This window comes from Diadema antillarum, unplaced genomic scaffold (assembly GCF_040938485.1).
Source record: "Diadema antillarum isolate AM-2024a unplaced genomic scaffold, OU_Dant_1.0 seq00000136_RagTag, whole genome shotgun sequence".
Taxonomy (NCBI): domain Eukaryota; kingdom Metazoa; phylum Echinodermata; class Echinoidea; order Diadematoida; family Diadematidae; genus Diadema; species Diadema antillarum.
The window spans coordinates 492,507-510,873 of record NW_027271213.1 but is presented as its reverse complement, the minus strand read 5'-3'; the positions used below and the strand labels follow the sequence as shown (position 1 = coordinate 510,873).

At 39.4% G+C, this 18,367-nt stretch overlaps 1 protein-coding gene across 1 annotated transcript; it reads left to right on the top strand.

Annotated features, from left to right (window-relative positions):
* Positions 1–4,309: 4,309 nt before the first annotated feature.
* Positions 4,310–14,824, top strand: LOC139727549 (DNA polymerase delta subunit 3-like). The gene is made up of 11 exons (XM_071638529.1): positions 4,310–4,447; positions 6,310–6,365; positions 6,870–6,981; positions 8,177–8,216; positions 8,884–9,016; positions 9,631–9,733; positions 11,815–12,000; positions 12,413–12,674; positions 13,521–13,625; positions 13,958–14,155; positions 14,578–14,824. The coding sequence occupies exons 1-11, from the start codon at positions 4,382–4,384 to the stop codon at positions 14,781–14,783; spliced, it is 1,467 nt and encodes a 488-aa protein (XP_071494630.1). The 5' UTR covers positions 4,310–4,381; the 3' UTR covers positions 14,784–14,824.
* The last annotated feature ends 3,543 nt before the right edge of the window (positions 14,825–18,367 follow it).

The window sequence follows — 18,367 nt, the reverse complement described above, 5'->3', positions numbered from 1 at the left end:
GAGATAAGACTAAAGTGTAAGAGAAAGAACAGAATAAGAAAAAAGGTTAAGATAATACTACTTTACCATTTGACCGTTTCTTTACAGGGATTCTTTCTCAGTGCTTTCTCAGCCTCAGGACTATATCTTAACATTAAATATTCTCTCCCATATCCTTCTTCCACAGGAGCCCTTTTCTGGAGGGGGGGGGGGGGGAGAAGCATTTTGTCGGATAATTCTCTTGACAAATATGCTGTCAGTCAATCAGATGCATGGATTTCAGTAGCTTACATGTCTAACAGTTTGTCAGAGAAAGTATCGGACAAAACACTTCATAAAATGCCCCCAGGACTTAACTTTCAATTACTATTCTCTCCCTCTCTCTTTCCCTCTCTCTCTCTCTCTCTCTCTCCCACATTAATCCTTCCTAGGATCTGCTCAATCCCCTTCCATTTTCTTAGCTTTTATTCCACTTTTTTCCCCAAGATTATTCTCTTAGATATTGTGTCTTCATTAACCCTAATCAGGCTGGGCTTTTTTGGGCAGAATCCGCCCCCCCCCCCCTTCAGATCTCGCCTATGGAACGCATGATCGCGCCGAAAATCGGCACACGCAACACCCGCGACGTATACTATCAAAATGTATGGTTGCTTTCTCCGAAAAATTCTTCTTATATTTTATATTAATTAATTATTGTAATTTATGCATAAAATCAGTTTTGGGCTCTAAATCACTTATTAATGCTCTAATTAAGCTTATTTCTTTTTTAAAATGTTTCTTGTATCATTCTCCTGAGACATAGGATAAAAAAAAATCTGTATCGAAATTAATTTCTTATGTATTTGATTGTTTTTTTAATTTCTTATGTATTTCATTGTTTTTCGACCTTTTGTTTTTGTTTATTTTTTGGCCAAAATTTGTCACAGACATATTTCGAAGCTTTATTATGCTAAAATGAATTAATTTCGTCCATTCTAAGTCAAGATATGAATTTTTATGTGAATTAATTGAAAAAACACAATTTGCATTGGATTTGTACACAAAATCACGTTTTGGAGCAATTTTGGGGTTGACCAATTTTTTTTGAACGGGCGTCGCGTCAAAACGGTACGCGCGGGCGCAACAATTTTGGTCTCAAAAGTTGCGCGATACTTGAAAGAAAAAAGTCATGAAACATCGCGGCGGGAGCTTATCGCGCTGCGAAGATATTGCGCAAAACGTCGAGGGGGGGCAGATTCCGCCCCCCAAGCCTGATCAGGGTTAAGGGTCTGGCGAAGAGACAATATAAAATGGTAGTCTGCAGAAGTGGCAATATGGAATGATAGTGCTAAATAAAATGTTACACTGCATGAAAGAAAAACCAAATGGACAAAAACACTAATGAGAACACCAAATTCACGACATTTTTCTATCACTGTGTACGATATGACAGAACCCTCTAGAGGTATCAACAGACCAGAGGTAACAACTCTTTGATTTCACAATGAAGATCACTTCAAATGTGGTAAAGTTTTGCTTAAGTTTTGCTGTGGTAAAGTTTTGTTTTAATGAGGCCTACAGTATGATATGAATTCCCAAGAGAAGCACATTACAAATTTTACATTAAAATATTTTAATTTCAGAAGAAAAAAAAACAGACTATAATTTTAACTTGCTGTAGATTATACCAACTTGTTGCTGTGTACCATGCAATGTACCCAGCTACCACTGACTCGGTAGCTACGTAATGTATGGTTGGACCTACTAGTACTACTCATTGACCACTTTTTTACTAAATACCTTGTATCTTAGAAAATATCCCTCAGTTTCACCTTAATTTCATTCTACTCTGGCAGAAAATACCGCAGATTCATATCCCGGGATCAGATTGTTGACTCATAACATATGCATGGAATTCTCAGTGACAAATATCATCAATATCATCAATAACATCAATTCTCAGTGACAAATGCAAGTCATATTTTTTACTGTGTGCTGGTGCAAGCTCATCATTTTAACCAGCTGCCTCTTCTCCATTGATAAATCACATAAACCTTGACAGTCCTAGTGAATAGCAAAGACATGTTTATAATAACATCAGTTACCGTATGTGTATTAACTAATCAGGATTTTCTTCCAATTTTTTTCCTCCTCTTTCCTCAGGCTATTTCCCTGTTCTCTCCTCATTTCTCTTGATTTGTATTAGGGCTTGAATATTCTAGCATATTGCGCCCCGTCCCATGCATTCTTTTAATTTTATATACGGTAGAAAGGCATTCCGCGAAGATGGTCGATCTAAAAATAGGTGGTCGATGAGTAGTGGACTTTGGAGATACTAATACTATACACATACACATACATAGCCCCGGAGACCCGCCGCTCTGCGGCGGGGTCCTGGCGGCTACCTCGCAGTTTCGTTAAAGTGAGAATCACAAACAACTCCCTATTGCCACATATACGGCAACTTCACAAATACACCATGGCTGAATTTCTATCATAAACACAGTAACAATAAAAAATGAAATATACACTACCCCAATGCCTTGGTTCTTCTCACCAATTTATCTGGAAACTGCAAAATTTTCCACATTTTCTAGGAGTATAAGCGGCCTGCCCTAGTGGAGAGCTTTGCTGCTATTTTGAACGTGTATATCCATTAACTGTTAGTACGCATCTACACATGCGTGAACAATGACGTCAACGTTACGGATGCTCAAGGATATGAATAATGCATCATCGCACGGTGCATATAAGGTGAAATGAATATGCATCATGTCGCGAGCAATACAGCTGTCAATGGACTGCATTGAATGCATGCTGTGCGCATGTGCAAGTGATTGTGAGTTTTAGTGAGCATCGGCAAGCTGAAGATATTTGCCTTATAAGACAGCATTTTCTGCATCATAAGCAATGAAATGCATCAAACAGACGCCGATGTGAATCATTTAGGTTTAATCGACCCATGTAAGTATTCCTAGTAGTTTTTGTTGAAAAATTAAGGAAATATAGCGCCGGAACGGCACCCGTTTTGTACAACATTAAGATCTGAATGCGAAAACGGCGCAGCCCCAACGTTGCACATTGGGGCTGGTCGCAGTTAACACATACACAACAAACATGTAGAGATGCTGGCATAAACATTGTTTCTCCTATATCCGGCCAAATTATCGCTCATGCTGAGAGGTGCCAGTCCAACATGGCCAGTGACTAGACCAAGGTCGGACTGTATTGTAGGTAGATACTGATCACTAGCAATTCATCGATGTGGAATGCCCCAATCTGTACTTGACTGATTCAAGGCTCAACATTAACTTTTTTCTTCTTTTTTTTTTTTTTCTGGTGGCCCATTCAAGCCACTAAAATCTTTTAAAGTTTAAATGTAAAATTTTAGTGGCACAAAATTAAAGGAATCCACACAACTCATGTAGTTGCCCATTTGGGTCACCAAAAGATAACCTTTAACAATAATTATGGATATTTGTTGGTGGCCTGGCATCAGTCTTTGTTGGCCTCCACCATATGGCCACTAAACGTTGTCAACACAGTCAACACTGTCGAGCCCGGCCTGCTGTGCTGATTATGATTTCTAGTATAATTCCAGGGAATCCAGGTTTCGTTTCTTCTTTTGACAGTATAAAATTTAACCTCACAATATAATTTTTATGTGCGTGACTGTATTCACAAAGTGCATAGTGTGGCTATCTTTTGCTTGATCATACTGCCCCTCAGCTACTTGAGCTACTCGCCACGTCCCAGGAGCGAGACTCCGCGGCCCAGGAGCCAAAGCCTAGCCCACGGCTTCCCCGGGCCCCGCCCCAGGGTTCGGTACGGAACTCAGCTAGATTAGGCAGAGGGTTGGTTTTAGCTGAACAGCTGCTGCATGCGTGACACAGAGTCAGAGAGAGCTCTGCTGTGTAAATTCGCTTTTCGACGTCAGGTTTAATATAAGTAGCTTTATCTGTTTTGTCCATATTAACAGCCGTCAAATCAAGCGCTTAAAAGGGATACAAAACACTTACATACATTACCTTACTTGGCTTGCTTCGGCTGATCGGATGGTACTCGGTATAAGATGGGACATGAATCGCGCGATACACCTGTACGTAGCTAAGAACGCCTCTGCAGACCGGAAGTTTACATGGTTTTGTGTGCGAAAATTAGAGCTATGATCTGCAGCTTTTTAATGATCGTCCTCAAGATTCATAAATTTGTGTAAATATGAAATAGTTGTTTTTAGATAAAAATATGTTTATTTCAAAAATATAAATTTTGTATCATATTATGCTCTTTTTATAATTTTAGCCTGAGCTTAGTTTATTCATCATCGAAACATATTCAGCATTCCGGAACCCCGTCAGCGCGCGAGTCCAAAGAGGATGTTCACGATATTACCATGAGGAAAAGAGAGTAAAATTTAAGTAATATGGAGGACGAGACAACTGTGTTCCTTAACAACATCGAAGAATATGTATTCGACGAGGATAAAGTGGTAAATTTACGATTATTTCTCATTTTGTGGCATGTAGTACCAACTGTCCATTTTCCCCCGCGCAGTCTGTGTCACTGCAGTGTCAGTCCCATTCCTTTATTTTGATGTTGCCAGATAACGCTTTACTTGTCCAAACAAGTGCTTGTTGTTGTTGTTTTGGTTTTAATGGCGTGTATCACTCACGATTGAGTACTAGTATTTACGCCAGATTCCCTAGGTATTTTTTTCTTTTTTAAATTGATATATTTCATCACTTTACTCATAGAATTAAACAAAATTCTTAATGGCCTTTGCTTGGATGGCTATTGTTGGTCCACTGTGAGCTGCTTGTTTGCTGACAAGATACCTTCTGCCTGGCCAGACCGGCTCTGTGCGTCGAGCAGTCTTCTCAGCAGAACAAAATCTGCCTAGGCCCCCCCCCCCCCCGCTACACGTAGAATTCTAGACTCACACTACAGTCACCGTACTGGTCACGATCACACTCGTGTCAAAGCAGAGCTATCTTCTATCTAGGTTGACTAGATTTTCGGTGTTGATACAATGATATGGACGATTACTAGTAGGTGGATGTACAAGTGGAGCCTAGATAGTAGTAGATCTACAGTACAAATGGGCCTCCTTTTTGGGGGATTTCTGATGCTCAATCATTGACCAGTTGACACAAATATATTTTTTTCGTTTTATCGATACTCCTGGAGCTGGAGTCCAGGTCCTGTTTTTGTTCAAATCAACGAGCATGATGAGATCTCCAGATTTGAGCAGAAGCTCTACAGTATGTGAGGTGGTGCTATATCTTTGCCTTAACATACACACATGTATTTGCATGTACAGTACCGTGGTATTTCAGTTTCTAAAGTAAAGCAAGCCGCCGGAAATCCGACCATAAAGGCAGTCCAAAATTCAATCTGCATCGTTACTTGTGGAGAGTACAAGTAGAAGCAAAGTTTTGCGCACGGTCGAACTTTGGTATTGGAGGTTAGACCTTGGTGCAGGTTTTTAATTGTCTCTGTCTGGTTCTACACTGCCACTGGTCTATGTGAAGCAGTGAAGTTTACCATACTTATAATTTTATTACTCTGGTAGACGGTAGAGTGTTATTCTATGTCTGATTTAAGAAATAAAGAAATTCTCAGTTTGTTTGACTTTACCTTTTTCCTGTTTATTAGTGTGGAATCCGAATGTTATGCTGCTGATTGCATTTAGAGGAAACCTGTTAAAATCTTAAAGAAAAAAAATATCAAGGAATCCAACATACTGCTATAGTTATCCATAGTTATAGTAGTATTTTTTTTTTCAGAATCTTATGAAATGATCCAATTACAACTGTATGGTTTCAGTAACTTTCTTTTACAGATCATCTCAATATTTTAATTCCCAGTTAGATGCTAAAGTGTTAATTTCATTATTCAATGTTTTCTTCGATACCCGAAGGCATCTTCCTGTTCAAGTCACTCATCCATGCTCTCTCCCCTCCCTCTCCTAGGCTACCCATTCTCTCTCTCTCTCTCTCTCTCTTCATTTTGCTTCTTCTCATCCTTTCTCTCACTCATTTTCTCAAGTTTTATACGGAATGAAACCTCTCCTTTGCCTTAAAGGTTATGCAATAGTGAAGATTTTAATTGCAAATTGTATTCATCTTCCGTTGAAATCTACCGGTACATGTATTATGAGAATAACAGCAGTCTCAATGACACATTACAGTTGAATAATACACTGTATACAAAAGCTTGTTTATGCAAAATCATTCAGAAGTCTGAAGGTTAAAGAGGTACATGGTATATAAGAGGTATGTACAGATGAATATATGCATTTTTAAACAGAAGAAATTCTAATTTAAGCATTTGTATCCATCCATTCTGCAGGTGACCTACAAATGGCTCAGCCAAACCCTTGAAGTTCATGTAAACTCTGCAAAAAGGTGAGAATTCCAACTGATCAAAAACATCTTCAATACAATCACATATCACATATTAGGTGACCTTGAACATTTGTAATTTATACATTCTCACAAAGGAAAGGGTTCAAAAGTAAAAATTATAAGTTTGTCAAATGCTTTTAATGTCTTGTATCACAGCTGCAGTTTTGTTTTGCTTTGTTTTTGTTTTTGTTTGTTTGTTTTTTGTTGTTTTTGGTGTTTTTTTCTTTGGGGGGTTTAGGAAGTAGTGGGGTTTGTGCTTGATTTGTGAGGGTCAAATGGCATTATCTAAAATAGATGTTCATGTCCATTCCTGCATATATTCAACTCCTATAATGATGTTGTGTGGAAATTAATATTTCCATACATTTATTTACTATGGATATCTAGTGCAACGTGTGTAGATGTGAGCAAAATACCCGAGACGCACCTGCCCAAAAGCAAATATCAGAGTTGTAATGTGGATGGAGTGTTTCTATGTTATTTATGCATTTGTTTCTCTTGAAGGTTACTGGAGACATTCATCAAAGAACAAGCAAAGAAGACCAGGGATGCACCATCCACCTTAAATGTAACCTATGCAGTCACAGGGACACAAGAAACCAAGAATGGCATACAGGTGAACTATATCCATTACTCTCCAGTGAACTACTACCAATAGGCATAATGGCAAGGCCGTTGTGTTTTGTGCTACATACCAGTCTAACCTTACAAAATCAGATTTTCAGCTGGAGCTTCTTGTGTTTCTACATGGCACAGAACACATTTCCTCTATCACTCTGGAATGGGTACAACTTAATTGAATTGTATGGTGAGAGAAATGTAGAGGCAGGGCCTCACCAATACGCATTTGTATTTGCCAGCATCATACAATATACCCACAAGTAATAGATCAGATCGCAAGGCTTGGTTAATATAATGCTATGAAAACCACTGGTGTAATAAATAAGCAAGCTGAACAACCCCACCACAAAAAAAAAAAGGGGGGGGGACATTGTAGAATGACAAATGTGATCTTACCTAGAGATGTGTGAATGGTTATCTTTTCCTGAATACATTTAACCATGTGTCGGTGGAAAATGAGGAAAGTGCTATAGTTTACAGTGAATGAGCTAAGAAAGCGAGGACGACCGAAGAAGACGTGGAAGAGACAGGTGGAGGAGGAGCATGGGAGGGTTTGCTTGAGAAAGGAGGATGCCCTAAATCGGGCAAGATGGGGAGAAGGTGCAAAAGAGGTTGCTTTTAGAGTGAGGTAAATCTGGCCAGCCCTGTAAAGAATACCAGGAACAAACCCAGGTCACAATTGAACAATAATGAAGTGTATTTTGTCAGATCAAATCCTTTTCTGTGCTTGAATATCAAGCCCTTGCATAATCTTAACTTCATACAGAATTTGAATGCAGCAAGTGTGTGTATGTTCTTTGCAACCTGCCATGTAGTTATGTTTAACATGAAAAGCTCTTTCATGATACAGTGGACTCCCATTACAAGGAAGTCCTCGGGACCAACAGTTTTCTTTTGTTATATCAAAATTTTGTTATTAATGAACAAATAAACAAGAAAAAAACAAGAAAAAGAGGATAATGTTGCAGCCTGAATTTTTATTTTGCTGTAACCATGTTCATTATAATGGGAGTGCACTGTAGCCCTGTAAAATGACTGGAATATCTGTGGTATTCCAATCAATATGTAGCTGTTTATATATTTTTGAAAAAGACTGATTTGTAGTGGATGTGAACTGGGTTGTTTTCCCCTCATAGTGCATGTTGATTATGAATGACTAAGATGCATGTTTTGTTTTCTCTTCTTTCTAGATGACAAGAGTTGCAATCGTCAATGAAAATGGACTTGAAGGTACTGTCACACTGATTTTGTAATTTATTCATCTTTTTTCAACTCAATTTAGATGATGTCAGTGATTAGCAAGAGGAAGTGCCCTGCTATTACATGTCAACTTTGATACCAGAATAGCTTCAGTCTAGATATTGCATCAAACATGTGGATTTGATAGTGAAGCGTGTAGGTATTCCTTGCATGATTTCAGCGGTCAGAAGTTCTTTTTATTTCAAGCATCCTTCCATTGGCTGTGAGGTAAATGCCAGGCATGGGTTGTGAAGGTTGATATCTCACTATCAGGACAATATCAAACTGTTCTCATATAGCACAAACCAAAATTCTCTTTGCACTTCATGGATAAAAGTATAAAGTATTTTTTTTTTAAGAGACAAACTAAAAGCATACAATGAACAGACACACTTGATACAGTGGGATCTAGAGAGGTAGTATAAAGGATGGACTACCCGGTATTTCATTGCAGGAGTTGATATGTTTGTTTTCTGCAAAGAATTGACTATTTTTGCACATTGGCCATTATAGTATGAGGTGTTCATTTATGCCAGATCTCAATTTAGACAATACAAGACTATGAGCCTCTAACAATGACAGCTTCTACCATTGTTGAATGCTTGTTGAAGATGTCAATTTTCATGCCATTGCATGATGTCCATGGTTTGCATGTTAGGTGTGAAGTCCGGGATGAAGAAGGTGCTTGGTCAGCACATTTTCAGCGTCCAGAAGAATCCTCTCAAGGACAGCAATGCCCTTTTCACAACAGACTACGAGATCACCAAGCAACACATCACAAGAACAAATAGGTAACTTTTAATACCAACTGTCTTCATTGGTTTGATAATATAATTTGATGAAGCTGATCTTTGTTTCCGAGGTTTGTAATCAATTTTCATGATTTCACAAATATTGATTCAAAACAGCTGTTTTGGAATTGCCACTATTCTGTTAGTGCCTAGTTCATGTACATGAATACACAGTCCATTTTAAACTGTGGGAATATTAGTTAAATGTTGTGTGTATAAATGTATATGTTAAAGGTTCGAACGTTGCAGTAGCATATTGCAATAGTGCACATGTGAACATTAACAGGTTGATGAAATGTGGGCTCAACCTGTTGAGGACGAGTCCCGAGTATACTCGGGCAAGTGTCTATGTAAAATGCATGTTGTAGCAAAATTAGCCCTTCCTCAACAGGTAAAGCTTTTGCAAAAAGTTTCCATTTCACAAGGATGATGCAGGGTTGTATAAAACCTTATGCTGATGCGTCTTCCCGTTCTAGGTTTAGCAGTTGCCCTTCTTACATTGGAGGCCATGGAACCTAACTCATGTTTGGTGAACTTGAGTGAGACAGCACTTCTTTATGCTGCTAACCAGGTAGCAGTGTGATCCTCATAGATGTCTTGACTTTGTTTTCCAGATTCAGTGCCATTCAGTGCGAGGCAGCCAAGGTCAGATCAAAAGATGAGCTAGAAAGGTTAAGAGATTCCCAGCAGCCCACTTCTACATCAGAGAAGCCCAAGGTTTGTCTTAACCCTAGAAAGACTGGGCTTTTTTCTTTCTTTCTTTCTTTTTAGCTCACCTGAGCCAAAGGCTCAAGTGAGCTATTGCGATCGCCCTTCGTCCGGCGTCCGTCGTGCGTCGTCCGTCGTCCGTCGTCCGTCGTCCGTCGTGCGTCGTCCGTCGTGCGTCGTGCGTAAACTTTTTACATTTTCATCTTCTTCTTGAAAACCCCAAGACTGATTTTCATCAAACTTGGCAGGTAGCATCCCTAGGGGGTTAGGAACTCAATTTGTTAAAATGGGCACCATGCCCCACCCAGGGGGCCCCCAGGGGGGCCCAAACCCCCCAAAATTAAGGAATCTGTAAAAATCTTCTTCTCTAGAACCAGAAGTGATAGAGCTAAGTTAATACTATGAGTTAGTACATTGATGACTGTAGTTTCAAGTTTGTTCATGGCAGAATCAGGGGTGCCCCCCTTGGGACCCAGGGGAGGGGGGTGGGGAAGGGTTCTAATGGGGCCTAAATTGTACATTTTCATCTTCTTCTTGAGAACCCCATGACCCATTTTCACCAAACTTGGCAGGTAGCATCCCTAGGGGGTTAGGAACTCAATTTGTTAAAATGGGCACCATGCCCCACCTAGGGGGCCCCCAGGGGGCCCAAACCCCCCAAAATTAAGGAATCCGCAAAAATCTTCTTCTCTAGAACCAGAAGTGATAGAGCTAAATTAATACTATGAGTTAGTACATTGATGACTGTAGTTTCAAGTTTGTTCATGGCAGAATCAGGGGTGCCCCCCTTGGGACCCAGGGGAGGGGGTGAGGAGGGGTCCTAATGGGGCCTAAATTGAACATTTTTATCGTATTCTTGAAAACCCCATGACCCATTTTCACCAAACTTGGCAGGTAGCATCCCTAGGGGGTTAGGATCTCAATTTGTTAAAATGGGCACCATGCCCAACCCAGGGGGCCCCCAGGGGTCCCAAACCCCCCAAATGAAGGAATCTTTATAAATCTTCTCTAGAATCAGAAGTTATAGAGCTGAGATAATATCATGAGTGAGTACATTAATGACTGTAGTTTGAAGTTTGTTCATAGGAGATCCAGGGGTGCCCCTCTTGGGTAGGGGGGGGGGGGGGTGGTTGGAAGGGTCCAAATGGGGGCCTGAATTGTACATTTTCATCTTCTTCCTGAAAACCTCATGATGGATTTTTGTCAAACTTGGCAGGTAGCATCCCTAGGGGGTCAGGATCTCAATTTATCAAAATGGGCACCATGCCCCACCCAGAGGGCCCCAGGGGGCCCCAATCCCCCCAAATTAAGGAATCTTTAAAAAATTGGGCCCTTATTGTACATTTTCATCTTCTACTTGAGAATGCCTGATCAAATTTTAATTTAGATTAGTGACTGCGTGAAAGGTGAACTTGCGATACTCAGGTGAGCGCTAGACCCGCGGGTCTCTTGTTTTTTTAGGTTCAAACACTGGGCGCATGAGGGCATCTTTAGTCTTGAGATCTTTGCTGTCACTTGCATGATTGTCACCAAATTTTGCTTGTGCTCAGTGTCTGATGTGGTCTACAAGAATGCATAATCAGAATTGTCAGAGAATAAGTGGTATTCCAACAAGAGCTCACTATTTATGCAAATGTGGTAATTTTTGTCATTTTTTTTTCATTTGTTTTTTTTTTCAGATCATCGAATATAACCCCTTTCCATCAAATGTGTTGGGTGATATCAAGATGTAGTATAATGTCATACTCTGATGACTGATTATAGTGTACAACTGGTTGTGCTAATTAACTCTAATTAACACATCTAATGGTTATGGATGGAAAACTGGAAAGACAAAGACTCTGCCTCCAAAATTAAAGTGATAACCTATTTGTGCTGACAACCTTGTTTTTCATCATTTTGGTAGCCAAGAATGTTTGTTACTCTTCAGAAGTCAGCAAGTTTAATAGTGACTCATGTTTTGTCCATGCTGAAAAAAAACAACAACCCCAAATGTAACAAACAATTGCATCAAACATCAGTCCAAACTACTGTGACAACACCAAGGTATACCACTTGCAAACACCCTTGAATCTCGCACTTCCTTTCAGGTTAATGGGTTTGGGAACCAGTCGGCATCTAGTACTTCATCTGCCCCAGCCAAGCCATCAGCTCCCAAAGCCAAGAAGGGCTCGTTGGCAGCCAGCTTCGCCGCTCAGGCAGAGAGGAACAAGACCAAGGAGCCAAAGAAGGAAGAGGATGGGGAAAAGAAGAAAACAGAGGAGAAGAAGAAGGAAGTTTCGGTAGGTTGAAACATAAAATCGTGCAAATGGAAAAAGGTTCAAACGCTCATTGTAGTACGATTCAATCACTCTCATGTTTTGTGACAAAAAAAAAGAAGAAAAGAAATCATTTCATGTAAGCATATTTGAATTTGTATGTGTTCATTCGAATTAACATTTTTTTAAAAGTAAAACACTGAAGGCAAATAAAATATAAAGTCCATCCCATGAGTGACAATATCATTTTGAGGAAACAGGACTTGGTGATCAATACAATCATGGTCTAAGGTTTACACTGATGATTACAGTCCATTTCTACCCTGCTAATGACTTTTGAAGAACCTTTGAACATTGGCAGTATATTTGTAAATGAAACAAAAAATATATATATATATAAATCTTATAAGATACGGCTTTCTCTGTCTAGAAACCCAAACCAAAGGGGATGCTGGCATTCATGAGCCAAAAGAAACCCAATACACCTTCAACAGCGCCCTCGCTCAGCCCAGCAGGGGATGCTGACCAGACAAAGGAGAGATCGACCAAGGAAGAAGAGGATGTAGAAGTGGAGGATGTCAAAGAGGAGGAGGAGGAGCCTGCCAGGTCAAAGGTCACCACAGCGAAGCAGACCCAGAGAAAATCCCTGCCAGAGAAAAAGAAGAGAATCAGTGTTTCTGAATCTGAGTCGGGTGATTATCAATATCATTGAATTCTGCCATAAGTTTGTCTGTTTATTTATTTATCTATGTTCAGTCATTCTTAAATCACTTTATTGCATGTATTCATGAAACAAAAAAATGAGGGTATTGTGGCGTAGTGGATAAGACTCCCGACCCCTAATTGGAGGACCCGAGTTTGATTACTGCCCAGTGCTTACATGTGTACATCCTTGGACAAGATGTTTTAACCCACCACATCACTCTCAACCTGAGTGTATAAATGGGTACCTGGTAACGCTAGGGTGATAATAACAGCAGGGCTCACTGGTAGAGCAGTTGCAATACTGAAGAGGCTACCCTGGATAAAGAAGACCTTATTAAATAAACATTGCTCAGTCCTTTCACATGAGTACTTTGGCAAAACCTCAGAGACATTTGATAGCATCTCTGTTTATTTTTCAAGTTTATTTCAGTTCTTGGAAACTGAAACTACAGTGGAAATGAGAAGGAAATGAGAATGAAAAGTTATACAAGTAGATGGCTTAGTATTAGAATAACAGCATTTGGTTTAAAAACTTTGTCGAGTAAAAAAAAAAGGAATTAAAAGCAAGAGAATATTAAGCAGAGGGGTGAAGGTTTTGTAAGAAAAGTGTGTTTTTTGTTTCTGTTTTTTTTTTTATTGCTAGTTTATTCACAGCATTATATGGTAAAGTTTTTTGTTTGTTTGTTGGTTGGTTGGTTCCTGGCATGCTTCTTCAGTTGTTTGTTGCACGGATTATGAAGATGTCATTGCTAGTAAGCTAGCTAGGATCCAAAATGTCAATCAGTCAACATGGAGAAAAGAAAGAGTTACAATATTTTGTTTTGGTTACACAGATGATGAAGGACGAGGAAAGAAGGTTGCCAAGAAACGAAGACGCATCATCCAGCAAGAAGACAGTAGTGATGAGGAAGAAGAGGACGAAGAGGAAGAAGATATGGGTAAGTGTGAGGGCAGATTTTAGACTTACCATTATGCTGCTGTGTTGTTTGTATGCTTGTTTAATATTTGTTATTTGAATATTGAAAGCAAGTTTGGTGCATGTTCATACTATATGTCTCTTTCGCATCAAAGTCTCAAAGTGTCATGTGAACTGACCATTGCACTTAAAGGTACTGATGCAAAACTTGGATATTTGTATCAAAACCTTTTATCCAGATATACAGATTGATTTGTTGTTTGAGTGTCTGCACAAGGTGCAAGAAGCACAATCAGTATTTTTGAAACAGCTTGATAGTGAGTGTTTTTCTGCCTCTGCCTTTTTTTCCCCCAGATGACAGCCCCATTCCACCAACTCCACCCCCTCAGGCTGAACCAGACCAATCAGAGGAAGAGGGAGAGGCCCCTCCCCCCACTGCCGACCAATCAGAAGAGAAGACTGAGCAGTCATCTGGGAAGGGGAGTGGCAAGAGGCGGATCAGGAAGAGGGTCCTGAGGAGCAAGATTACAATGGACGAAGAGGGTTGTATGGGTGAGTGTTGGGGTTTCACTCAAAGAAAGCATCAGGCTTTAATAGCGAGCATTTGTTAAATTTGTGCAGACGTTATTTATGATTGAAGACATATTCATTCTCTTATCCACTTTAAAATTGAGCCATTTGCGATTAAACCCTCTAGAAAATAGTAAGAAAATACAGGAAATTTTTAATCATGACTTCAAGAATAATCCTTGTTACATTACAAGTTTTATATCACTGGAAAGGTTTTATTTTGGTCTATCTGATGATGGTCTTACTTTAAAATGTTTAAAAAATGCAATTTGCTCATCTTGTGGTGTGACTCTTCACATCTTTTTTCTTACAAGCACTCATAAAAGCAGTCAGTATCCAAAGGAGATACGTATTCCAATAGTCATTCTGGTGAGGCTCGTCTCACTCTGTTTTGCTCCTTACAGTAACAGAAAAAGTCTGGGAGAGTGAGTCTACCGACGCCAGCGAGGACGATGAGCCGCCCCCGCCCCCTAAGCCCAAACCCAAGAAGGAGGAGAGGGATGAGGAAGAGGAGGATAAGAAGGGGAAGAAGGGGAAGGGAAAGAAGACCTCGCCCCCCAGTAGCAAGGGGAAGCAATCCACCCTCATGAGCTTCTTCAAGAAAAAATGAAGGGTGGTGTCTTGACACAAGGCCAGACGCCTCTTTTCACTCATATATATATATATGAGTATAATTGTGTGGCTCTGAACTGTGACTCTGAGTACATACGTTTGTACAAGCCAAATTTCGCTGCTCATGCTGGTCCCTTTGCAACAACGTGAGAATGACTGCCTGGACATTAAGAATTTGTGTCCTTCTCTTTTCTTTTCTTTGTTTTCATTATGTGAAGCAGGACTGCATACTAACCCATTTTTTTCTCCTGGTCTGACCTGTCTGCCGGACCAGTAGGTACCCATTTTTTTTTTTTTTTTCAATTTTACTGGTTCATTCCTAAAAAGGTCACTGGTCCAACAGTGGTTTTTACTGGTTAGGGACTGTCGGACCAGTGCCAGTGTGCAGCGTTGCATTACGTGAAGTCTTGTGGTGGGGCTGAATCTCACCTTCGTCTGTTGACCATATACACTCTAGTGAATATAAAGAGAACCTGCAGTGTATTGCTGAAGAAAAGATTGCTTCTGTAGATGTTTGGGTGATGGATCCAGTCTGTCAGTTTCTATGTCTCACAGTAGTACATGAGTCTGTCTGTTTGCAACTTCTTTTCTGCATGCAGTGTGGACCAAACAAGTCATTCTCAATGGTGGCTGCGTCATAGATGAACAATAAGCATCCTGAGTGTCTCAAGGACCTGTTCCCTACATTTACACATATGTACAGTAATTCTTGAATGTATGCAATGCTTGGAATTCACCTCAAAGTAAATAAACTCTTCACAAGAAAATGTTTTTGAGAGGTTCCATTTTAAGGGGGGTGGGGGTGAGGGAGAAGAGAAGACCTATAAAGCAACAAGGTTTCCACAAGTCTGAAATGACAATGTCTGTGCTGTCAATTGTACAGTGGAACCTCGTAATGAGTTTGGGTTGTAACAAAACCCTCTAATTACAAGGCAATTTTGAAGATGCCAACTCTTTTATTTCTGCTTTTGTACCCCCATATTACAATGTAGTGAGAAACCCATTTTTCGCCAGACTTCTATTACAAACTCTCGTGGAGGAGTCTGCACCTTTGAATGTTTGTTTTTTTTTGGAAAAAGATATACATATGTATGGTGTCGTACAAATGCTGTGAATCGTCATCTTCATCATTATTTTTAAAGATGTAATTGTCAGATTTTAGGTTCTTGTTTTTTTTTTTATAACAAGGCTCCCCTGTATACAGTAACCTTTTTTGCCATGCAGACGCAAGATGGCTGGTGGTTAAGAGCTCTGTGTGGGACTTACCTACACTCACACATCAATGCCTCAACTGATCAATTGTGAACTAAAAACCAAGGTTAAAGTTAGACCAAGAGGCTTTTGATCACAATTTTATGTGAATGAATATTCCATAAATACCTCTCAGTAAAACGCAAGTGCCTGCAAACGGGGTTCCGTGATGCAAGTGTACTGTACGTGTATGTCACAGGGTGTACAACAGTACATTTGAGCTTTGTATTTGGGTATAGACTGAATCGTGACAAATTCTGTGTATATAATGAGTCTGTAAAGTATGAAGTACACACACTAATTCTGTGGATGTATCCAACAATAATGCCCAAAGGCGATTCCTCTCATGCAAATTATGTACAGCTTATTATGTACTAGTAGCTTAAAAATGTACATTTCTGCCATGAAATATGGTCTCTCATTGCTCTTTATTTTCAACCCGATTCTCTCAGTGCTGTTAATATGTACATGATGTATATATTTACAATACTGTAAAGCAAAATATTTTTCGCGGCATTAGATTTTCATGAATTGAAGCAGAGAGCCTATTTCGTGGCATGAAAATTTCATGAATTGCCAATGGCATTTAATGCGTATAGTTTAGATAAAAACATTCGCGTGCCATTTTAGTTTCGCAAATCTTGGCTCTTGTGAGATTTGCGAAATTAAAATGCACACGAAAATTTCTGGTTTAACAGAATGTTGTATTGACTTCATCTACAAGTGCTCATGTGGAGGTCATTTGTGGATCGGCAGATGAACCGTGGAATAAATCCAAATGATTGAACGCAATCGTGGCATTTGTGTGGTACTATTTCGTAGACATTGCTCACAGTGGCATGATGTCTTCAATACAATTACTCAATATGGATATAAAGCTGAATTAAATGTGTGTACGTGTGTGTGTGTGTGTGTGTGTGCGTGTGCGTGTGAATCTGCATCTGCAGTGCACTTCTGGTATAATTACTAAACATGGTTGTACATGTAACAAAATACTTGTTGTAATGAAGTAAGAATTCAGGTCCCCAAATTATCATCTGTATGTACCTTAAAACATTTTTGGCAGTAACGAAATTTCAGTAGAGTATAATAAAAGAAAACTGCCGATCCCAAGGACTTTGTTATGATGGGAGTCACCTGTATTAACATAGCTGCTAGGAAGCACAATTCTACTCTTAGTCTTGGAATAAATTAAGTCAAATCAATGGAACACAGTGGTGAATGTTTTAGTAGATTCAGGCATAAAGGAAGGCATTTATTGGATTCTAGTTCCACACAGCTTCATTGAGCAGTACAGTGGATGACCATTATAACGAAGTCCTCGGGACCGGCAGTTTTCTTTCATTATACATGTATCAAAATTCCATAATAACTACACAAATATTAAACAATAACTAGAAATGTCGCTATGGCGACTAGTATGCCTCCGCCATAATGCATGATTCTCCTAATAGGTCTATAGTACATGTGGACAATGTGTGATTACATTTTCACAAAATTGGCAAAATATTAAAATGACATGTTTGTCACAAATGTATTGAATGCTTACCTTCCTTGACCTATGTTTAATTGGATGAATAGGAGAGCATGTATTTGGGGATTTAAGAACTTTAACTTGACTTTGACCATTTCATAAGTTTATGCACTGAGTAATTTTCAAGGTATGGAGAAAAAGCGCAATTTCTGTATTGAACAGTAAATTGTTATCATTTTCATCTGGCCTTTGATATATAAGAGAAGCACTGTCAGGCAGAACATACATAAATTCAGCATGTACTAAGTTTCAAGATAACTTGAGCCACTTCCGAGATATGGAGAAAAAAGTAAGTTCAGCACTTTCACTTGATCTTTGACCTTTTGACCTTTGACCTTCTTGGCAACAAAAAAAATCCCAGAGAATCTCTATTGGGTTAGACATGCATACATCAAGTTTAAAAAAACATATATCCTGCTGGCATTGCATAAATATAAGGAAAATAGTAAGATTTTGAAGTATTGCCCTTGACCTTTGACCCCTGACCTTTGACCCCATGAACCCTAAATTCCCTAGATAACCACTGCCAGTCAGTAGATGCATATACACTATGTTCCATGAAGATACCTTGAACAATTTCCAAGATACAGAGAAAAAAGTGAAATTTTAACATTTTACTTGACCTTTTGACCTTTGACCTTTTGAGCTCATGACCCCAAACTTTCACCAGAGAATCTTAATTGGGTAGTACATGTATACACTAAGTTTCAAGAAAATATCTTCAGGCATTGCATAGATATGGGGGAAATAGTAAAATTTTAAGCATTTGACCTTGACCTTTTGACCTTTGACCTTGA

Bases quoted from the DNA above. Each gene is read 5' to 3' on its own strand.
- LOC139727549 (XM_071638529.1), top strand. From the start codon at position 4,382: ATGGAGGACGAGACAACTGTGTTCCTTAACAACATCGAAGAATATGTA. The intron at 8,217-8,883 runs GTACTGTCACAC...TTTGCATGTTAG, and splicing joins CAATGAAAATGGACTTGAAG to GTGTGAAGTCCGGGATGAAG. The intron at 9,734-11,814 runs GTTTGTCTTAAC...ACTTCCTTTCAG, and splicing joins CTACATCAGAGAAGCCCAAG to GTTAATGGGTTTGGGAACCA.